At 39.8% G+C, this 21,800-nt stretch overlaps 2 protein-coding genes across 2 annotated transcripts; both read right to left on the bottom strand.

Annotated features, from left to right (window-relative positions):
• Nucleotides 1-1,422: 1,422 nt before the first annotated feature.
• Nucleotides 1,423-10,733, bottom strand: LOC149827269 (fruit protein pKIWI502-like). The gene is made up of 5 exons (XM_090020274.1): nt 10,136-10,733; nt 8,938-9,037; nt 8,741-8,836; nt 8,571-8,651; nt 1,423-1,648 (listed from the first exon to the last, which is right to left on the bottom strand). Exons 1-5 carry the CDS (start codon nt 10,678-10,680, stop codon nt 1,586-1,588), a joined length of 885 nt encoding a protein of 294 aa, XP_089876400.1. The 5' UTR covers nt 10,681-10,733; the 3' UTR covers nt 1,423-1,585.
• A 1,671-nt stretch (nt 10,734-12,404) lies between these two features.
• LOC149827268 (ATP synthase subunit beta, mitochondrial) lies at nt 12,405-21,443 on the bottom strand. The gene is made up of 9 exons (XM_090019236.1): nt 20,764-21,443; nt 20,351-20,426; nt 20,100-20,188; nt 19,761-19,878; nt 19,571-19,674; nt 19,274-19,432; nt 18,807-19,031; nt 18,404-18,715; nt 12,405-12,887 (listed from the first exon to the last, which is right to left on the bottom strand). The coding sequence occupies exons 1-9, from the start codon at nt 21,247-21,249 to the stop codon at nt 12,774-12,776; spliced, it is 1,683 nt and encodes a 560-aa protein (XP_089875362.1). The 5' UTR covers nt 21,250-21,443; the 3' UTR covers nt 12,405-12,773.
• Nucleotides 21,444-21,800: the final 357 nt, after the last annotated feature.

Here is a 21,800-nt window from a genome sequence, read left to right as displayed (position 1 = left end):
ACCGTCAAATGTATCATGAGATTCACTTTTGAATGTGGTGAAATCAACTCACCTCCGATTGGAATTTCCACAGCAACCACCCATGAGATAACCACTCCAGACAACCTCCAACTCGTGAAAAGAAGCATAGTTCAAAAATAGCCCAAAACACTAATATTGAACTCAAGTTTAACATATGAAAATAAATAGAACATTGAAAACATGACCAAAAGTTTTTTTTCCTTTCGGGTGTTAGATCTATGTGAATCAAGTATACCGCAATAAAGGTAACATGGTTGAGTATCACAATAGGGATGTGTGTGTGTTAGAAACCAATGGGCTTAACATTAAGAGTGCTAGAAATAATATCAAATTAACCATTTTCAGCTTATTGTTCAAGAGGCTTGTTAAACCAAGTGGCTTAAGGGTTGCCTGATGCCACTTAAGATTCCATTTGCCTTTAATCTGCAGCAATAGGCACCCACCCTCCCAGTGATAAGAGGATCTCAAGAAAGCAGAGTTAGATGAAAAGATGCACCGGCGGACAGGTCCATCATTGGGACTAATCCATTTTATAATTCTTCTCATTACCCCTCGCGGGTAAATGATCCCACAACAAAGGAATTGCACGATGCAAAATGACATAAAAAGACTAATAACTAATTAAATTATCAAATAAAAAAATGTGGATCTTTTACTCGGTCCCTTTGGGAACGGATCAATAAGGAACTATTTGAATACGGTTGGATTTTCAATGAGTCCACTACGGTAATTAGTAGTGCACCTCAAAGAGGGAATTGCTTTCCAAGCCATCTGACGGTTGAAGCTGAAAACTTGGTACCTTTCCAATAATTGACCGAGGATTTCAGCCTGATGATGCACTGTTCATATGCCATGGCCAGCTCACATGTTTGTGGAAAAAATGGTTGTACATCTATTATCCCAGGAGTGCTAAGACCAACAGTCATCCTATTTATGGATACACGAGATTCAGCAGTGACTCGTGCAGGACATAATTGTCACATTCTTATGGTGAGGCCATAAAATCTTGAATTGTCTAGACAGAGATGGGCAATGGAGAGGACCACCACTTTCTATACTTCGACTTCTGGGACAGAAAAGGAGACATACAAACAAACAGTCCACATTCAGAAACTTCAATGTCTTTACCTTCCCACTGCAACAAGCATTACAGTTCATCACCTGTTAATTTCATCAACTAGAAAAAGTAAAAACAATTCCAGAGTTACTAGAGCAATAGCTACATGTATAGATCCATGTACATATGCATGAACACATGTTATGTTCATGATGCTGAATTTATGTCTGTCAAGGTAAGAATGCATGCACCGTGCACATTATTTCTGATTGATGTCTGCAAAAACATATTCGTATCTGTGTAGCTTTTCAGAGCATGTGTAAAACACCAAAGGCATCTCTTATTGACTATCTTGATGAACCATTTCAGAGGAGAATTATAGTGTCACATTTTTGAAAAAAAAAATACTACATTAAATAGATATTTGAAACATTAGAAAAAAGGGAGAAACAATTATGGCCATTTTATTTGCCAACTGTTACAACATGGAATTCATACTGGTTGCAGTTAGAAGTTCTTCAAGATCTTTTTTCTTGAGACTCCATCGGCAACAAGAATGGATGTAACATCCTGAAAACAATAGACAATCGCCTAGATTAGTCCTTTCTAATCTAAACAGGATCAGGGGGGCATTGCATTCAACATAAAAAAGCAATCCCCTGAAAGAATGAGACAAAAAGGAAGCATGAATTACTGGAAAAGAAAACGATGCAAGTAACAAACACAATTTTATAGGGGAAATCGTCAAGCGATAGAAATGATGATATGGAATTAGAATATTAGTTGTGAATCAAATCAAAAGTGAAGGAAGAATCAAATGAAAGGCAAAAAGAGAGCCAAATGAAACAAAAATCAAACCAAAAGGAAAAGAAGACTCTAATTGGAAGTAAAAAAGGAAAATACATACAGTCATTTCTACAGTCAAATGTAGGTATGGGTACAATTGAACAAGGATCTCTTGGATGCAAGTAGTTTTGACTCAATCTAACACCGCAGATGTGTTCAACATGGTTGCCTTGTGGCGGATCGCCTCTTTGATCATGTTTTTTTATGAAAAGATGTTTTTAAATCTAGAAACTTAATGTGCTTACAACTGTCATTTTTTGAATCATGGGAAAAACCCGTTCACACAATGGAATTTTGTGATCCAAATGCCAATCCCTTGGATCCCATCTGTTGGGTTAAATTTACCAAAAAAAGAAGCATGGTTTATTGTACTTATAATCGACCATAAAAGACTTATGAGTATATATAACCAATTAAAGTATATGATCCATGTTCTTATTGAGATAAATATTACAAGCCTTATAATTTTAAGAACACAAATTAAAATTAAATATATATAAAACTATAGTATTGTATAAGATTATCTTTAATTTTTAATGATAAAAGAGCCCTTTCTGCCATAGTTGGCTCACTTGGTGACTCAGAAAAAAAAAACGTTTGGGATCTAACTCATGACTCGGGGAGTCAACTCGGATGACTCAATTTTTTTTATTTTTCATATATTTTAAATAAAATTTCTTAAAAAATACATTTAAACTAGTGAAAAATAAAAATAAAACATAGAAAATATAATTTACATGAATTTTTGCTACTTAAGTTTTCATATTGTAAATCCAATTTAATTCGATAACTCAATAACCTTAGTTTCCAACTTTCCAAGGTAATATGGTGGAGACCCAGATCCAGATTTCATGCATGCCACACACTCAAGTCAACCAAACTCAACCCATGAGTTAAAAAAAATAAATAAATAAAAGAAAAGTTACCATGGACCATAGAGCCATGCCACTTTTCCCCAGATCCACATATGGTATCTGGACCCGAAGGAATTAAAAGGGATTCGAGAGAAGGAATTAAATGGTAACACTTGGTTCAAAACTAGTTAAACTTGAACCGCCACTCGATTGGGACCCCACTCAGACCGAGTCACCGAGTTGACTGGTCCAAACCTGCGAGTTTGCCAACTATGATTTCTGCTCCATTGTTCTCTTCTTGAGTGCGTAGTCAATCCTAAAATACTTACACATCATATTAAGTAATAGTAATGATACGGTGCTCCTGGAGTACCTACTCCCTCTTATTAGACGTTGCATCTTTTGAGATCTAATGGCTAATAAGGATGCAATCTCCCACTTTAAACAAGCATACATACCTTAAATGTCACACTCTCTGTCATCTTTTTCCATGCAATTGCCTTAAAGGCACTCTCTCTTTCTCATCCTTTGCAAATGCATGGCTCTCTCTCTCTCCCCCATCCTTTCTCACACAGTGGTGGATATTACCTGAAATGGACATGGATGATGGCATGTGCTCACATACCATATCCATGTAGTTGCATGTTTTTGAAGTCCTAATAAAAATGATAGTTTCCATCTCTCTCTCTCTCTCTCTCTCTCTCTCTCTCTCTCTCTCTCTCTCTCTCTCTCTCTCTCTCTCTGGACAAGAGGTACGGATAGGCAAGTTTTAGTTCAATAATGGATCTTAATTGGGATTATAATTCTGGATACCATGGTTGCCCAAGATCTCATCAGTTTGTGGCTGAAGACTATCCAGTCCCTAGACTAATTTAAACTAGTTCTAGGCTTCAGGTACAAAGCTAAATTAGTTTTGTATCAGGTCCACTTCCAGATCCAGTTCTGAAGTTGTATGTGGGGGCTCATACAGGTTACCGATCCAGAGAATCTTCTGTGTGGAGTTAATATGGGTCCTGCCCTGATCAGTGCAGGTCTGAAATGGGTCCCAACTACATGAACCAATGATGGTTATCTAGTATGCAGTCTATAATGGTTTGGGGTTCAGTTGAATGGATCCTGGTTGGATAAGTCAAGCCTCCTGGCTGGCTTGAATTTAAAAAATTACATAACACATGCAAACGGATTGGACACATCTAGTAGTGATTCAGGGTCCGAGTATTGGTTCTGGCCCAAATTTGTGTGACCAATAATATATGCAAACTACATGTGAGGCATACAACTGCATGGATGATGGCATGTGCATGTCCGTGTTCAATATCCACCACCGTTTCTATTTGTGAGAGGAGAGAGTGTCATTTAAGGTTGCATGGGAAAAGATGAGAAAGAGAGAATTTTTAAGGCAGTTGCATGGGAAAGGATGAGAGAGTGCCATTTAAGGTATTGCATGCATATTTAAAGTGGGAGCGTCTATATTTCTGCAGAGTAGGTGCCGTATCATTACTAATTAAGTAAAACATTCATTTCATAGAGTTTTATATGAAAGGATGAACCCAAAAATCATTAGTTTCTCAAAGAAGGCAAGAAGGGGGATGATTGTAAAAAAGTTCTATTCCTGGAAACTGTCTTTTTTTGTGTGTGTAAGATTCTCAAATCTAAGAATTATCATTCACAACTCAAGTGCAGAGGGTAGCGTGAGAGAATGCATGGAAGTACAAGGAAACGAGAGAGAAGTGCAGGGGAAGCACGATTCCTGTTGTGTTTCAGAACCAAGGTGCCCTGCACTTCCAAAGTATGCTTCCGGAAAAGCACGCTTCCAACCAGTACATGAAACTCTGGTTGATATGCATAAAAGATTGTGATCCTTACAATCTTCAATAAAAAGAAAATCCTGTTGTGCAATTTTCAGCAGATTGCTCCTCCTATCTTACGTGGCTTCATCAAACAAAAGTGATTCACCCAATGTTTATCATTAAGTTAATCTCAATAGCATCAATTGTGTTACTTTAGCCCCTCCCTTTTTTTGGGGTCTCTGTAAACCCCCTCCCACGGGTTCGTCGGAGGGGATAATATCGTAAAAAAAATGATGGTTCTCCCTTTTGGAGGAACTGCCTCTACGAGAGGGGGTGAGGATAAACCTCACCCCCCACAATCTGTGGGAGGGTGAGGGTTATCCTCACCCTGAGTGAGGGCTATAAAAGCCCTCACGCAACCCTCCATCTCGCATCAAGCAAGCGACAGAGGAAGAGAGAGTGAGAGAGAGAAGAAAAAAAAATTGGCAGACTTACCGGAATCTGGCCGACGACGACGTAAAACCCTTCCCTTTTCCTTCATCTTCTTCTTCATTCTTTTCTATTTCCGGTGAGTTGAGAGCCCGCAACCATGACCGCCGGTGATATAAAGAGGAAAAAAAAAACAGAGAAAGAGGGTGAGAGAGAGAGAGAGAGGGTCGGCCGGCCAACGTCGGCGGCCAGTCTCTCTACATCCGAGGAAACGAAAGGGGCAGAGCCCCTTCTGCTTTTTTTTTGTTTTTGTTTTTAATAAAACCGGGTTTGACCCCGTCGGTCTGGGCGGGACCCAGACCGAACCGGGTCGCACCTAGACCGAGTTAGAAAAAAAAAAGCTATTGGTTGAACCGGTTTGGACTGAACCGGTTCAGGTTGAACCAGTTCATGTGGAGTCGGTTCAGACTGAACCGAACCAGTTTGGACCAACCCGGTTTAGACCAAATCGGTTCAGGTGGAGTCGGTTCAGACCGAACCGGTTTAGATCAACCTGAGTCAGACCGAACCGGTTCGGTTTGACTCGGTCCCAGTTCTTAGTTCGAATCCAGTTTGATTTGGACCAAACCAAATCAAGATCTGCACTGACTGTTCTGGATCTGATTGGATCAATCCTAGACCCATATCAGAACTAGATCTAGATCCAGTCATACTATTTTGGATCCAATTAGACTGTTCTAGATCCAATCAGACTGTTCTGAATCCAGAGCAGTAATGGATCTGGATTCAGTTAGACAGTGTTGGATCCAGATCATAAATTAATCTGGATCGGGTTGTGAGTTAGTCTCAAATTGTACATAAATCTGAAATAACCCAAAATACCCTTATGAGTACCCGAGATCCATTTTGGTAAAATGGATATAACTTTGCACTCCGAATTCAAAATTGAGTGAGGTTTGATGCGTTGGACTTGTATCGCAGAAGGGAATCTACTTATCCACTAGTTTTGGTCAAATTAGTGATGCGAAAATTGAGGTCTCTCAAGTTAATTCGAGAAGAATATTTTAGTAATTTTATTTAAAAAGATAAGAGGTTTTGTACATTAATGCAAATGTGTTTGTTTAATGACCAGATCCTACTGCTAGAACATCTTCAATTGCGACTAAAGCATCGTGTTCGTATTTTAGGTAAAGGATATTATAAGTAATTTTAGACGTAAATAAACATTTTTACGATGCATGCTATTGTAATGTTGTGAATTAATATGATTAGCATGATAGCTTTCGAGTGAGAACATGACATGCATAAAAATTACCATGCTTGACATTATAAGATGATTTCATATACATGTTTATTGTGATGTACATGTTGTTATGGTATATCAGGCATGTTAGAAAAAGATTATGTTGTGATAGCATATCTGTGTAGTTACTGATAACATGTATTATGATGAGATTATGTTTAGATTGGAGTCTCATTTATTTTATTCATATTCTATGAATGAATATTTTGAGATCAGCATGCAATGACCCCTTAAATCCTAAAAGTAGCGACCTGTGGCAATGGCTACCTGGTTCGCGGCCAGAGTACAACCACTATGGAGAGTGGGTCGTCAGTGATTTAACAATGTGAAGACACTACATCGTTGCGTGCTTAGTAAGAGATAGTGTGAATCCTAATGTCATCATGAGATTAAAAAGTGAGATCTGTCGTAATCAGTTTGCGACATCACTCGTGAAAGAATAAGTGAATTACGAGTTTGAGAATGTGGTTCAACGTGTTGAACTTAGTTTATGACTTAGGGTTACACTCACATTAAGTTTGAGACTCTAAAGGACCATGAAAGGTTGATAACCATCATGGTTAGGATGTAGCATGAATCATACCGAGATTGAGAGCCTGACCTCCCAGCTAGCTACCGGTGGGGTCCCTTTTTTGTTTCACTGCAGTGCCTAGTGGTCTGGGGACTACTGAAAGTGTATGGTTTATTGTCTGACCAACATGTAGAATTTGGGTGTTCTACGTGGGTTGCTACGCTCATAGACGACTATGACTGGTATAGCCGAACTAAAATTAGTTTGGTGTGATCAGAGTATTTAAGAGAGTGAATGGGGGGTAATTAAAATATACAAATTTGTGTGGTGTGTCCAAAACTAAACTCAGACTAGAAGCTTAGAGCCCATTATAGTTGTAAGTTTAAATGTTTATTTGCTTATAATTATTTCTTACTGAGTTGTAGACTCACCCCCTGTTTAATTACAACTGTAGGTTTCAGGCACACTAACACAGACAAAACTTAATCAACTATTTCTTCAGCAGAGCATTTGGTAATTTTATCTTTCATGTCATTGAACATTCATATAATTGTTATGAATGATGAACATTGTAAAGAAAGTGAGTTATTGGAATAAGAATAAAGAAAAAAAATTAACCATGTTTCTCTTTATAAACTCTGTACACTTTTCCTCTGGGAAGTAATACCAACCGAACTCGGACTCCCGAGGTCCCGGATCGGGGTGTTACAGTCTCATATTTTTCATATTCAAATTCAGTGATAATCGCATCAATATAATTCATGTCATGTCATAAAAGAGACAATATATGTTTTCAGAATTGATTTTCAAATCGATTCGGCAAATTAACCATTGAATCCAATTGTTCCGAATCGGTCTTTTTAAAATTTTGATTTTTTAAAACGAATCCATAAAATCATAAAAATTAGAAAATTTATCTAAAGGGAAAATATAGAAAAAAGTGTAAATTGATGACTCATAGGGTCCAAACAAAATTTAAAATATGAATTAAATGCCTCAACAACAAAATGCCCAATAAATATCATAATTATCATAAACATTAAAAAATATAAATAAAAGTGATTCAGCTGATTTTCAAGAAAATCAGTGAAGGGCCAATTTGATTCAAATTGGCCAATCTAGGCCAATTCGTTTCGATTTTGACAACATTGGAGAAAAAGATCAAATTTGTGAATCTATAATCAACAAACCTGAACAAGAAAATGCACTCAATTTTGAATGGCAGTTATGTTCCCTTCTTTTCATTTATCATCATGCTTCTGAAGTTCTATCATAAATTTTCTTAGTAGTAATATTCCAAGTAGGTCATTTCAAAAGAATACTAACACTGATTTTGCAATAGTCAACAACAGATCATGTCAACAAGATTCCTCACAAACAAAGAAAAGAAAAGAAAAACTCAAGTGCCTGTCCAAGTTTTCTAATTTAAATTGAGCACATAAGCTCGACCAACCTCTGAATCCCAAAGAAACTACCAAGGGAGAACGAAGCACAACCTGAACTGCTCATAACAAATGTAGCCAAAACAAGTTTCCGATAAATAAAGGGTACTGATATGGTGAATACTGATAGAACCTAAAGTCAAGATAAAGTGGTCGTGCTGCCATGCATGCATAACCAGGGCATCAGTTAAATTAAGATGGAGGAGAATTTTGGAAAAAATCTGCCATATATTGAAATATAGAGGATAACACTTTTGCAGAATAGTGACACATTGATGCTTTTATTTTCAATTAGGAAACAAAGGGAAGAGGCACACCTCAGCCATTTGCTTGTGACCACAGAGGATTGCACCAGTAGACAGTGGGTCAAAAATTTGTTTTGCTCTAGCAAATGCAGCCTGCAAATTTTTTTTTTGAAAAATTAAGATTTACACCCCAGTGTAAAAGCACTTGCACAACCAATATATTTGATATTTCCAAAGGATACCTGTACATAACCCTGTTCTCCTTGCCATCTATCATCTGGTCGTGACAACACAGGAATTACTTTAACTCCAGAAGACTCCCAATCCTTGAATCTATCCTGTGTAATGGGATCAATGAAAATCTAAACTTCAGCCACAGTGTCCACTTAAGAGAAGCAACAAAAATCAAGCCACATGGAAGAGAATGCCACTGTCAGACCTGGTAGGCCATTCTTTGAAGGTTTCTTACTCCGTAATAAAGGCGAACATCTGATCGCTTCTTAGCATCAAAACCTGATTCTATAAGTGCTCGAATAGGACTGTTCAAGAATTATCAGAACAAGATAAGAGGGAAGCACATCAAACAAAAGAAAGTAAAAACGCAAAATGCAAATTTCATCAGAAAAATGATCTTTTAAACGCTAAAAGCAAAAAACAAAAGTAGTTAAAAAGTTTAATATTGTAATTATCTGTCCCAAACTTCAAACTTCGAAACAAACAGTACCAAAGAAAAGGAAAATTTAGCTTGTAGCATGGCAGAAGAACATTGCAAGAAAATGTGTATGTATGTAATTCTATGTCTGAAAGTTCAAACTTCAAGAGAAACAGTACTAAAGAAAAGGAAAAGTAAGTACTGCAAATTAGCTTGTAGCATGGTAAGAGACAGAATTCCACAGCATGAAAGACACAAGCCAATATTCAAGATTCACGGTCAGTAAATTCATCTAAAATTGTAGCCATTCCCGAGCACCGTAAAACTCAAAATGAAACCACTACGAACTATTGTAGCAAGAAGAGCATAGGAATTCCCAGTATTTCTGTGATCAAACACCATCACACACGACTACAAAACCCTTGGAAGCCCTAAGTGTGGAATTCGCACCCTATCGTAAACTAGCCAATACTCCGAGAAAGACAAACACAATCAACACCAATGAAGACACCAAGTGCACCAATGCAAGCTAACCCTCGTTTACGCTGGCAACAAAAGCACCAGTTCCATCTTCCTACTTTGTTTACGCATCTTCCTTTCAACTTTTTACGTGTTCTCTACCCTCAAGGGTATACTATCATAGAGTTCATACCATCTTCTCCGGGCGGTAATTAGAGAATCGTTGGAGGATAACCGGCAACAATCAAGTGCAAACTACAATTTCCACAACAATTTACAATATATGCAAAGAAGAAAGAAGAAAGAAAAGATTTTGTTGCAATAATCAATAAATTCTGCCTAGAACTCGGACAAACCATCCCAACATGAAGAAAAAAAGTGCTATTTTTTCGAAACTAAAAAGAAATGAAGTTACGCAGGATCCGCAAATTTCGCAGAAAGAGATCATCACAAAATTTCCTATAGAGAAGAAAGGAACGAACTTTCCAAAAGATGGAGAAGAAAGCGAAATAGCGAAGGACCTGACCTGATCGCGGAGCCGGTGGCGAAGATGAGGACGGAGGAGAAGGACGCCGGCGGCGAGATCTCGGAGATGTCGAAGCCCTTGCCCATGACGGGGCCGAGCTCGACGACTTCGCCGCGCCGGAGGCTGCATATGAGCGAGGCGGCGGATCCCTCGATGTCCTTGATGAGGAACTCCATCTCCCCGCCGGAGGGAGCCGGAGGGGAGGCGATGGCGAGGAAGGCCGGCCGGCCCTCGGGAACCCTGACCTGGAGGTACTGCCCGGGGGAGACGTAGGAGGCGGCGAGGCCGGGGCTATCGCTCACGTCCACCGAGACGTGGAAGAGCGACTCGGCGGCGGGATCCACCAGGGAGACCGGCGCGCGCGTCCAGAGGACCTCCTCCTGCTTGAGGGAGGCCGCTACGGAGGCGGCGGAGCGGCGGAGGTGGTGGCGGGTCAGGAGGAGGCGGGGGAAGGGCATGGTGGCGGACCGACCGGGAGAGGCATGGAATCGGTGGCGGAGGAGGTGGCGCGGGGGAGGAGAGAAGGAGGTCGAGGCGGTGGTCATCGTGCTTTTTGCTGATAAAGTGCGAGGGGACGAGGGCAAACTTGGTCGTCGCTCCGACGGTTTGGGAAGAACGGGGAAAGACTCGGATTTAGACCGAGACGGGTATGGCGGGACCCACCGGTATGCAGCTCAGGAGTTGTGATTCGTGAACGAGAGTGGGTAGCCGATGTGATGAGGCCCACTTGCGGTGACTAAGCGGCTGGGATACGGTTCGGATCATTTAGATTTGAATCAGTATCCGAGATTTAATCAGAAGGCCCCAGTTCGGGTTCGGATCCGAACTAGATCTGATGTAGCAGAGATGAATCTATCTCCAACTTTTGTATCGTAGTTAGGGCCATCAGTGGTCTTGGTAAGACCTAAACCGACCTGATTCAACCCAAAAGGTAGGTAGGATTAGCTAATTAGATCAAATCCATAAGAACAAAGTGTTACGTGGAAGCAGACGGGTTTACAGACTGAATAAAATCTGGTTCGAAATCCAATTAAGATCTAAAAATATAGAAGTTTGGAAACAAGGGATTTACATGTGAAAAATGCAAGCAGCTTGCATATGATCTTGATCCAGATATAGATAGACCCAACAGGAATTATTCATCCAAATCTACATCTGAACCTTAGAAGTCTGATGATATGGACCAAACCCGATCTGAGTATATTTTCTGATTTTATTTTAAGATCCAGATCCAAAATAGAAAGTTGAATTTTAATTGGATCAAGAAACTTTTTTTTTATAATCCAAGAAAAAAAAATCATCACAAACCACACATCTGTCCTCCAGTTAGTAAAACCCTTGAGGTTCCCCCTGTCCACTGAGGAGTACACCCAGCTTCTTGCGGCAAGGGACGCCACCCATGGGTTTCAAACTTGTGAAGTCAGGTCAACTTGTGACATTCACAAGCCACCCTTTACTGGAAGAGCGACGCCGGTGTGGGCCAATCAAGGTCAAACTTGGCAAGCTTAATTAAACACGAGTCCAAACCCCAAATCAATTATGACGAACCGTGGAATTTTTTGCAGTGTTCTTGGTTAAAAGGCCCTCATATACTCTGCCAAGAGCTTAGCCCTTCGCCCTCTTGATTCAAGGCCAAAATAGTTATACTGAAGTTTATGACATTACCCTCAAGAAAAAATCTCAAAAAGAAGGTAGCACATGATGTTCTCATCTGAAAGAGCCTGATCAGGAAATGACTTTTCATTCACATAGAAAAAAAGTGCAATATCACATATGCATTTGAAGGCCATCTCTTTCCACTACTAGTGGTTGGAAGATGCGAAGCTTACAACGAGACCACCTAACCATAGCTGGCCGCTGACATTGGTTGGCTGGAATCACTGAAATGTTGTCTTAGAGCGTGGACTCAACCAACCGACAGACTTGCCGTTAGTCAAATCAGATGTGAAAAAGAAAAACATCTTAGATCACAGTATTTTAAAGCGTACTCAACTCAAATCCTTAGTTCTAAAAGGATCATTGTAATAGTTTCAGGAATATTTAGTTGTCTGCAACTATTAGATTTAACATGCTTACTCTTATTATGATTTCATTTCATGCTCTACCAAGCTGATCGCTAACAATAGAGAAGTGAATTATCATGACAACACTTCTGATGATGACCATTCAGTAGCAAGATTTAAGATTCGGCAACCGCAAAGCATCTCGCAATTATGCATATCAATCCAAAAACCTTGAGACCAAATCCCCAGCAATGTAACCTTAAGAGTTTCAATGCAGAAAACATCAAAGGTTCTTCCATTAAATTTAAAGATTGAATCCACATATTCTTGATAATAAATATCAAGATGAACTAGTCAGAGAACATAAAACAGAATTTTACAGTTAGAATGCCAAAAAACAAGCAGCAAAGACGGTCCGAGCATGTAGTTTTTTACTCTTATTTTAAAAAAGGGAAAATGGTGCGCCCTTCGCTATATAGGTGCTTGCTCATTTGCTCTATCTAACACAAGCCTGTCCAAATCAACTAAAAATGTAAAACAAATGCTGGCCGTCATCATCAAAAATGTAAACTTTGCCCACAGGCATTGCCCGGGCTGAACAAATTATTAAAGGCACTGAGAAAAGAGACGACAGATTAAGCAGCAGATTCCTTGGCAATCTTCTCGGCCTTTGCAATCACCTCATCTATCCCACCAACCATGTAGAATGATTGTTCAGGAAGATCATCGTATTTACCATCCAAAACACCCTACCAATAACAGAAACCAACACCACATTAGCTGGAACAATTCCATATAAAACGAAAAGCAGAATAAGGCATAAATTTGTGAAATTTTTAAGATCATAAAGCAGATTTCTCTCTTTTTTTTTTTTTTGTGACATGTTTTGATTAAATCAACCATGAATATAAACTCTTAATAGTCCAACTCATACAACACCAACAACGCCTTCAACCCAAACAATTGGGGTCGGCGATATGAACCAAAAGGAAAATCATTCTGGGTCCTCCACATGAATCCTTCTCCTCCAATCATTTTTATCCAATGTCAAGTTCTCGGTGAGGTTCAAAGCATTCATATCCTTTCTTATCATCTCCATCCAAGTCTTCTTAGGCCTACCCCGACCTCTTTTAGCTAATATATTTTCCCATTTCTCCATCCTTTTAACCGGAGCATCATTAGGCCTTCGCCGAATATGCCCAAACCATCGTAAACGATTCTCACTCATCTTATTTTCAATGAATGCAACGCCTACCTTCTTACGTATTTCCTCGTTCCGAATCTTATCTTTTAGTCTATTTCCGCACATCCATCGAAGCATACACACTCATTTTTTGAACATGATGTCTCTTGGCAGCCCAACTTTCCGTACCATATAGTAAAGCGGGTCTAATTGTCGGTTTATAAAACTTCCCCTTCAACCGCAATGGCATTCTATGATCGCACAACACTCCAGTTGCACTTTTCCATTTCATCCACCCAACCTTAATCCTATGATTTACATCTCCATCAATTTCTCCATTCTTTTGAATGATAGATCCCAAATATTTGAAATAGTCCAACTCATGATGCATCAAAATTAATTGCTTGCAAGAAACTTGGATCAACACCAACATTTTGATTGGTTGCGCAGATAATGAGGCAAGATGTAGACATTCAACAGTAATTAGCACCAGAAACTTTAATAGTTTAAAAAAATACCAGTGTAAAGTGTAAACAAAAACAATATAGGAACATATACCATGATGAAAGAACAAACTAGTCAGAGTTACATTTTTCTGACTTGGAAAGGTTTAGAATGGTTGACAAATCTTTTTAACAAGATTTGGCGGACAAATAAGATGCCTAATGAGTGGAGGAAGAGTACTTTGGTGCCTCTATATAAGAATAAAGGTGATGCACAAACTATCGTGGTATAAAACTCATGAGTCATACTATGAAACTTTGGGAGAGGGTGATTGAGTCTAGGTTGAGGAAGGTTGTCATGATATCGGAGAATCATTTTGGTTTTATGCCTGGAAGATCAACTATGGAAGTTATACATCTTCTTAGACAACTTATTGAAAGATATAGAGAGGAACAAAGATTTGCATATAGTTTTTATTGATTTGGAGAAGGCATACGATAGAGTACCTAGGGACGTTCTCTGGTGGACAATGATGAAGAAAGGTGTTTCTCTCAAGTACATTAGTATAATGAAGGAGTAGTAACCAATGTCCGCACTTGTGGAGGGGTGACAACCAATTTTCCGATAACGGTTGGGTTACATCAAGGATCTGCTTTAAGCCCTTTCCTATTTGCGATAGTGATGGATGAGCTTACGAAATCAATTTAAGAAAATATACAGTGGAGTATGTTGTTTGTTGATGATATTGTTTTGATTGATGAGTCTAGAGCTGGGGTTAATGCTAAGTTAGAATTATGGAGACAAACATTGGAAGCTAGAGGTTTTAAGTTGAGTAAGAGTAAGACTGAATATATGGAATGTCGGTTTAGTAAGCAACGAAGTAATGATGGGAGTGTAGTGAAGCTTGGTGAGCAAGAAATACCGGTGAATGATTATTTCAAATATTTGGGATCCATCATTCAAAAGTATGGAGAAATTGATGGAGATGTAAATCATAGGATAAAGGTTGGGTGGATGAAATGGAAAAGTGCAACTGGAGTGTTGTGCGATCGTAGAATGCCATTGCGGTTGAAGGGAAAGTTTTATAGGACGACTATTAGACCCGCTTTACTATATGGTACGGAATGTTGGTCTGCCAAGAGACATCATATTCAAAAAATGAGTGTAGCTGAGATGCAGATGCTTAGATGGATGTGTGGAAATACGATAAAAGATAAAATTCGGAACGATGAGATACGTAAGAAGGTAGGCGTTGCACCCATTGAAAATAAGATGAGAGAGAATCGTTTACGGTGGTTTGGACATATTCGGCGAAGGCCTAATGATGCTCCAGTCAGAAGGATGGAGAAATGGGAAAATATATCAGTTAAAAGAGGTCGGGGTAGGCCTAGGAAGACTTGGATGGAGATGATAGGAAAGGATATGAATGCTTTGAACCTCACCGAGGACATGACATTGGATAGAAATGATTGGAGGAAAAGGATTCATGTGGAAGACCCAAAATGAATTTTTTTGTTGGTTCATATCGCCGACCCCAATTGTTTTGGGATGAAGGCGTAGTTGTTGTTGGATATCAGTGCTGACAGTCAAAGTTAGATTGGAATCATTTCTTAAGAACTCAGAAATTCTTGGGCATGTTGTTCATGCATAATGAAAGTGCATCTTCTAGACTATAATCATTAACAATCTGATGTACTCCAAAAATTCTTTTTTTTTATTCTTTAAATGTGTTCACAACAGAGTGGAATCTAAATAACCAACACTCTCATAGAGAATGCCAGGCACTACCTAAGACTCCCTGCAAATTGCTTTCTGACCTAAGCAAAGTATCAACCGAGTCATAGTTGTGATTTTGGGGTCCAGCAAAGTATCAATAAAACTGAAATTTGGAAAAAAGAAATAATAAAATGAAAATCCTAACATGGCTTAGCAGGGATTTGGATATGACAAATCCAAGTTCAGCAACATTAAGATTACCCCTTCTCTAATTAAACAACTACAGATTTATAATCTAGAACTCATCTTTTATACTATAAATCACGTTAATAGCATTCTCAATAAACACCAAGAAGTTTTATGAGTGATCAAATGTACAACAATGGCAGCACCATATCATCCATGCACAGCAACACGCTGTTATGAACTATGATTTACCATCAGAAAAAATTGCAAACTGAGTGAGAAGCTAAACATTAATCTTAGATGATCATGTGTATGGCACTATCGGCTCAAAACCGTGGGCTGCCCAGCCATTTTCCATGGGCACCCATAGGCCAGGCTGGGCTGGGTCCAAGAAGGCTAGCCAAGGCCCAGCCCATTGGTCCAAGCCATAGGCGGCCCACAGACAGCCCACCCTATCCATAAAGCCATAGGATTGCTCAAACACACCTTCAACTTTTACAAATGGATGCTCAACTAAAAAAGGGAAATGGAAAAAACAAAGGCTTGGAGATAGTGCCAACTATTGGAAAGAAAAAAGAAACAGTATAAATCAAATAATGTCCAGATGTGACAACAGAACCTGCACAGAAGAGACAAGGATTGCCATCTAGAAAGCAAAGCGATGTTCAGAATGTAAATATAGTCATCAGCATAGACAAGAAGAAAAACATGAAGACCACCACAATTTTCAAAATCTTTTACTTTCACATGGTACCAGTACTTCCTAGTTTTAGTAGCTGCAATTTCACACAACCACAGGTTCATGGCACAAATACTACGTGGATGTGGGATACAAACAAGGTATTTTATGAATAGCAATATGCACAAGAGAGAGAGAGCATAAATATCTTAAGGCAAGCACATATTACTAAAAAGACACTAATAAATTTGTCTAAAGAACTATAAGATGAAAAGCAACACTAAAACAATTCAAAGACAGAAACAAACTATATCATGCGGACACTTGACTTAGCATGTGTTTACCTTGTCGACACAACATGACACCAGACACAATCAAACCTATGTCAGCATCAAGTCTCTAACTCCATGTACTTTTGCAGACATGGTTGTTTATTTTGTACTCAATTTGTTGTTGACTATGTTGCACTATACTTTTCAAGTTGGATTTATTATATAATGTTCTTTTACTATAATGGCTCAGAATTGCTATCCAACACTTTGCACTTAAGATGATATTCATGCTCTTATTGCTAGATAAGGAATTCTTAATATATATATATATATATATATATATATATATATATATATATATATATATATATATATATATATATATACAGGGAAGGGCGTAACAGTGGACACCCTTCCGTTGGACACACGCAATCAAGGGGGTGTGCGCTGTGTCAAAAAACAAGGGGGCCTTTAGCAGCAGTTGTGACTGCCACTGTGCATTTTTTTTGTGCTGCTGATCGCATGTGTGATCAGCAGTCTCTCTCTCTCTCTCTCTCTCTCTCTCTCTCTCTCTCTCTCTCTCTCTCTCTCTCTCTCTGTGTGTGTGTGTGTAGGGTCATGACTCATATCCTAGTTCTGCAAGGTTCTCTGTACCAATGCTGCCCTTGTCTATGTGACACAGGAGATAGAACATTGATGAATTAATGATAGTGAAGTAAGAGTTGTTTGAAATATAATGCTGACATAACGTGACAACAACTAGGATAGTGCAATATAACTATAGCAGCTGAAGTTATAAGTCAATCACATGCTATCAAATGAGTGAGAACCGCTAAAATAAACTCAAACTGTCAGATAGCAGGTTAAAGCTTAATCTATAAGAAACTAAAAAAATGCATGAATATCCAAAATATGGCAGTCAGCCTTTAAACTACTTTATTGTAGGAAAAGTAAGCAAATCACTAGCAGCCCTAAAGCAACTACGAAAGTCAAAAGAAAAGCTTTATACACATTATAGACTTTTTTTGTGATAACCGGCAAAAACCACCTCACTCACCCAGGTCACCGTCCCCCTTGCCCACGAGGGAGTACATCCAGCTTCAACCTTTTGGCAAGGAATGCCCGAAATCATGGTTCCCCTTCCACTCAATGACTTTCATGAGTCACCCCTACCAGATGAGTGCAGCCCTTGTCGACATACCACATTATAGACCAAGTTATTCTATATAATCTCTCACAAAGTTAGGATATTTCTTATTGGATACTCATGCTTTATTTTTCCCACAACTAGAGAAAGACATAGGAAATGTGAATTACTTCATTAACTCACTAATACCAACTGGGATCGGACAGTATGGTGAAGATTTATGGTCCATGATATCACGTTCAGCATTTACTTAATAGAAGTGATCAGAGCATGTCACAACTCAGAGAACCTTAGGTACATGAAACTCATAAGATATACTGCCACAAAATCTCTCTCGCATGTTTCTGCCAGGGAATAACTTAAGAGTTAATCATTAAACTAATCCAAACATCCAACAAGCTGCAATAGAGGTCAAGGGCCCTGATGGAACTAGCTTACAGGTCCAACAAGCAGGGTATAAGGTATTGGGCAAAAGCTGTTTCAATAAAGAAAACAAACAGGTATGATGGAGGGGGCACTACAACAACTAATACCATTTCAAAGACTTGCATTCATCTAAAACAAGGATTTCAGATAAAAGTACTCAACAAATAAAATTCTCTAACCAATTCAGTAAATTTATGAAGTGAATATCCAACCTGGAAGCTGTTTATACTCTCTTTCAAATCCACATATTTGCCAGAAGCACCCGTGAAGACCTCAGCAACATGGAAAGGTTGGCTTAGGAACCGCTGAATCTTCCTCGCACGAGCTACGGTCAACTTGTCATCTTCACTAAGTTCATCCATTCCCAAAATAGCAATAATATCCTGAAGATTCTTGTAGTTCTGAAGAACCTTTTGTACACCTCTAGCAGTGTTGTAGTGCTCCACTCCCAAAATGTGTGGAGACAGCATACGAGATGTAGAATCAAGTGGATCCACGGCAGGATAAATACCTAGTTCAGAAATCTGTTCAAAATCTAAGGTTAGAAACATTTCAAATCAAGTTTCTGGCAGGTGAATAAAACTCACAGCAACCTTCAAGTCAAGAATGACAAACCTGTCTTGACAACACAGTTGTGGCATCGAGATGGGCAAAGGTGGTAGCAGGAGCTGGATCAGTCAAGTCATCAGCAGGCACATAAATAGCTTGCACCGATGTGATGGAACCTTTCTTTGTTGTGGTAATACGCTCTTGCAGACCTCCCAAGTCAGTAGCCAAAGTTGGCTGATAACCGACAGCAGAAGGAATACGACCGAGCAGAGCAGACACTTCAGAGTTTGCCTGTAAAATTTCAACTCATATTAATCAACATCTCACAGACACACTTATGAGTTAAGACATCGATATCATCGCCACCTTCATATTCCATGATGATTTCTAAACATCAGAAGTAAGACTTAACAACACAAAAGCCTGAAGGGAAGTCATGAAAAAAGGTTGCTCAAAAAACAATTCATGAAAAGTTGTACGCATGCATGTGCACACAAAATGAACACTAAAAAAAAATCAAAGAAGAAAGTTACTTGAGTAAAACGGAAAATGTTGTCAATGAAAAGGAGCACATCTTGTCCTTCAGCATCTCGGAAGTGCTCAGCAACCGTCAGGCCAGTAAGACCAACACGAGCACGAGCACCAGGTGGCTCATTCATTTGTCCGTAAACAAGAGCGCATTTACTCTCACTCTGTGATTCAGAATTACATAAAGGTTATATTAGAACCTAAACTTTCTCTTTTTAGTTTGTCCAAAAGAGGAAGAATTCAACAACGTAACATCTCCTGAAGTGTCAATAGTCAAACTCCCAAAATGAAAAAAAAGGAACCTGCTTATCTCCAAGCTTGATGACACCACTCTCAATCATCTCCCTGTAAAGGTCATTGCCCTCACGTGTACGTTCACCGACTCCAGCAAACACAGAGAAACCACCTGACACAAAAATAGAGTCAATCTCTGAAACCAGAAAAACAGAAGTATGATTAATGCCAATTCAAATGTTCTTCCTGACAACCGACCATGAGCCTTAGCGACATTGTTAATAAGTTCCATAATCAGCACAGTTTTGCCGACACCAGCTCCACCAAAAAGACCAATCTTTCCACCTTTCTGGTATGGCGCAAGTAAGTCGACAACCTGGGAAACACAGGTAACACCAATTTTAAGTAGATCAGGACAGATCAACAATCTAATATTTAGGAAACAATATAAAGGTTTCATTCAATAACTCAATGAACGCATACCAACAACCAGATCAGCAGCAAACAAAACAATCAAAAAATGAAAAAAAAATTGCAGAAATAAGGCTAGTGCAAATGACAATTCTAACAAGCACAATCGAGAAACAGATAAAAAACCTTGATGCCAGTAACAAGGATCTGTTGTTCGGTGGCCTGTTCTACAAAAGCAGGAGCTTCACGATGGATTGGCAGGAAATGATCGGTCGCTGTTGAAACAATCAAATCAATATCATCAAAAAGGTTTTTGTGGACAAAAGAGAAATTATATCCACAAAGATTCAATTGAACCAACTAAACAGAGGAAGAAAAACTTAAATCGGAAAATTTACAATCTAAGCAACTTAACAGAAGAAAAAAAATATCCTTACTTATATCACCCTTTTCATCAATGGGTTCCCCAATCACATTCATAATCCGACCAAGAGTTGCCCTACCCACAGGCACCTGTATATCGAAAACGCTAGCGTAAGCATGCTTGTAGCAGTGATGATAATGAAGATGATAACCGTGATGGTGACTATGTAATTCACACCTCCATCAACATTCTCATAATACACTAAATTCACCACCAGATCTACCAAAAACAACACTAATACACAATATTCCATTTCAAAACTAAATTTAAAACTGCAAAATTCACGATATTTGCATACGGAAACACAAATTTCAAGATAAAAAACATTGCAAAACAAAGAAACACACGAAACAACAAAACCATCCCACAGATCCACCGAAACGAACCGATCGGAGACGAGCTAAAACTCAGAAACTCAGCACCTACCGTGATCGGGGACCCAGTGTTGAGGACCCGCTGCCCGCGGACGAGCCCCTCGGTACCATCCATAGCGATGGTCCGCACCATGTTCCCGCCGAGATGTTGCGCAACCTCGAGGACGAGGCGGATGGAGTTGTCGAGAACCTCAAGCGCCGTCAGGATCGGCGGGAGGCCGCCCTCATCGAAGCGGACGTCGACGACGGCACCGATCACCTGGCAGACTTTGCCGACCGCGCCGGCGCCGGTGAACTCATCGGTGATCCTGCCGGAGGGGCCATCCTTGGCCGGAGAGGGAGGGGCTGGTGGTGCGGCAGCGGCGGCGGAGGTGGCATAGTTGACCACGCGGTTTAGCAGGTAACCGGCGGGGGACGGGCGGTGGCGAGGGGCGGAGCGGCCGGCGGAGGGGAGGATGGAGGTGCCGGAGGAAGGCTTCGAGGGGTGGCGGCGGAGGCTGGAGCGGAGAAGGGAGGCGAGAACCCTACGCGACGCCATCGTTCTCCAGAGAAGACAGAGCAAGAGAGAGAGAGCGAGAGAGATAAAAAGAGCTTTCTACTTTCTAGGGTTCGATGTTATATATTAAGGTGAAGCCTTCGACGAAAAACGGTTTATCTCTCGTCGGACGGTGGTCGTTTTTTTGCTTGCTTTATATTTTTAGAAAATTTCCCTTCTGTTGCTTTCCTTCTCACTGTGGGAGTGATGGATTGGAAGGGGTGGCGGACTCCAAATTTGGTGAAACTTGGCTTTGGATTGGCGTGGGTTCCGATATTTTTGGATCGTCCGGATTTCTTGGTCTCTAGAGTCCTGTTGGTGAGTTGACTCTAAAGGGTGGGAACGGATCGGATACGGTCCAGATCATGCTTGATCCGATATTCATTCGTTTGAGAGGGATCTGGCATGGGCCTAGGGGTGTCAACGCGGGTTTAGTTCGGACCCAGGTAAAACCAAACTTGTACCAGATTTTCAGGTATGGTATCTGGTCTGGACCTGAATTTAATCAGGTCTATTATAAGAGAAATAATACCCGAACCCGATAAAAAATACAT

This window comes from Nuphar pumila, chromosome 10, assembly GCF_984573655.1.
Source record: "Nuphar pumila chromosome 10, dmNupPumi1.hap1.1, whole genome shotgun sequence".
Lineage (NCBI taxonomy): Eukaryota > Viridiplantae > Streptophyta > Magnoliopsida > Nymphaeales > Nymphaeaceae > Nuphar > Nuphar pumila.
The sequence above is the reverse complement of the archived record's forward strand: the minus strand, read 5'-3'. Positions and strand labels throughout refer to the sequence as shown.

Coding starts and splice junctions, on each gene's coding strand:
- LOC149827269 (XM_090020274.1), bottom strand. CDS start 10,680: ATGACCACCGCCTCGACCTCCTTCTCTCCTCCCCCGCGCCACCTCCTC. Junction 8,837..8,937: donor TTCAAAGAATGGCCTACCAG/GTCTGACAGTGG, acceptor CCCATTACACAG/GATAGATTCAAGGATTGGGA. Junction 1,649..8,570: donor GTCACAAGCAAATGGCTGAG/GTGTGCCTCTTC, acceptor TATTGTTTTCAG/GATGTTACATCCATTCTTGT.
- LOC149827268 (XM_090019236.1), bottom strand. CDS start 21,249: ATGGCGTCGCGTAGGGTTCTCGCCTCCCTTCTCCGCTCCAGCCTCCGC. Junction 19,879..20,099: donor TCCTTGTTACTGGCATCAAG/GTTTTTTATCTG, acceptor TGTGTTTCCCAG/GTTGTCGACTTACTTGCGCC. Junction 12,888..18,403: donor AGAGTATAAACAGCTTCCAG/GTTGGATATTCA, acceptor TGTTATTGGTAG/GGTGTTTTGGATGGTAAATA.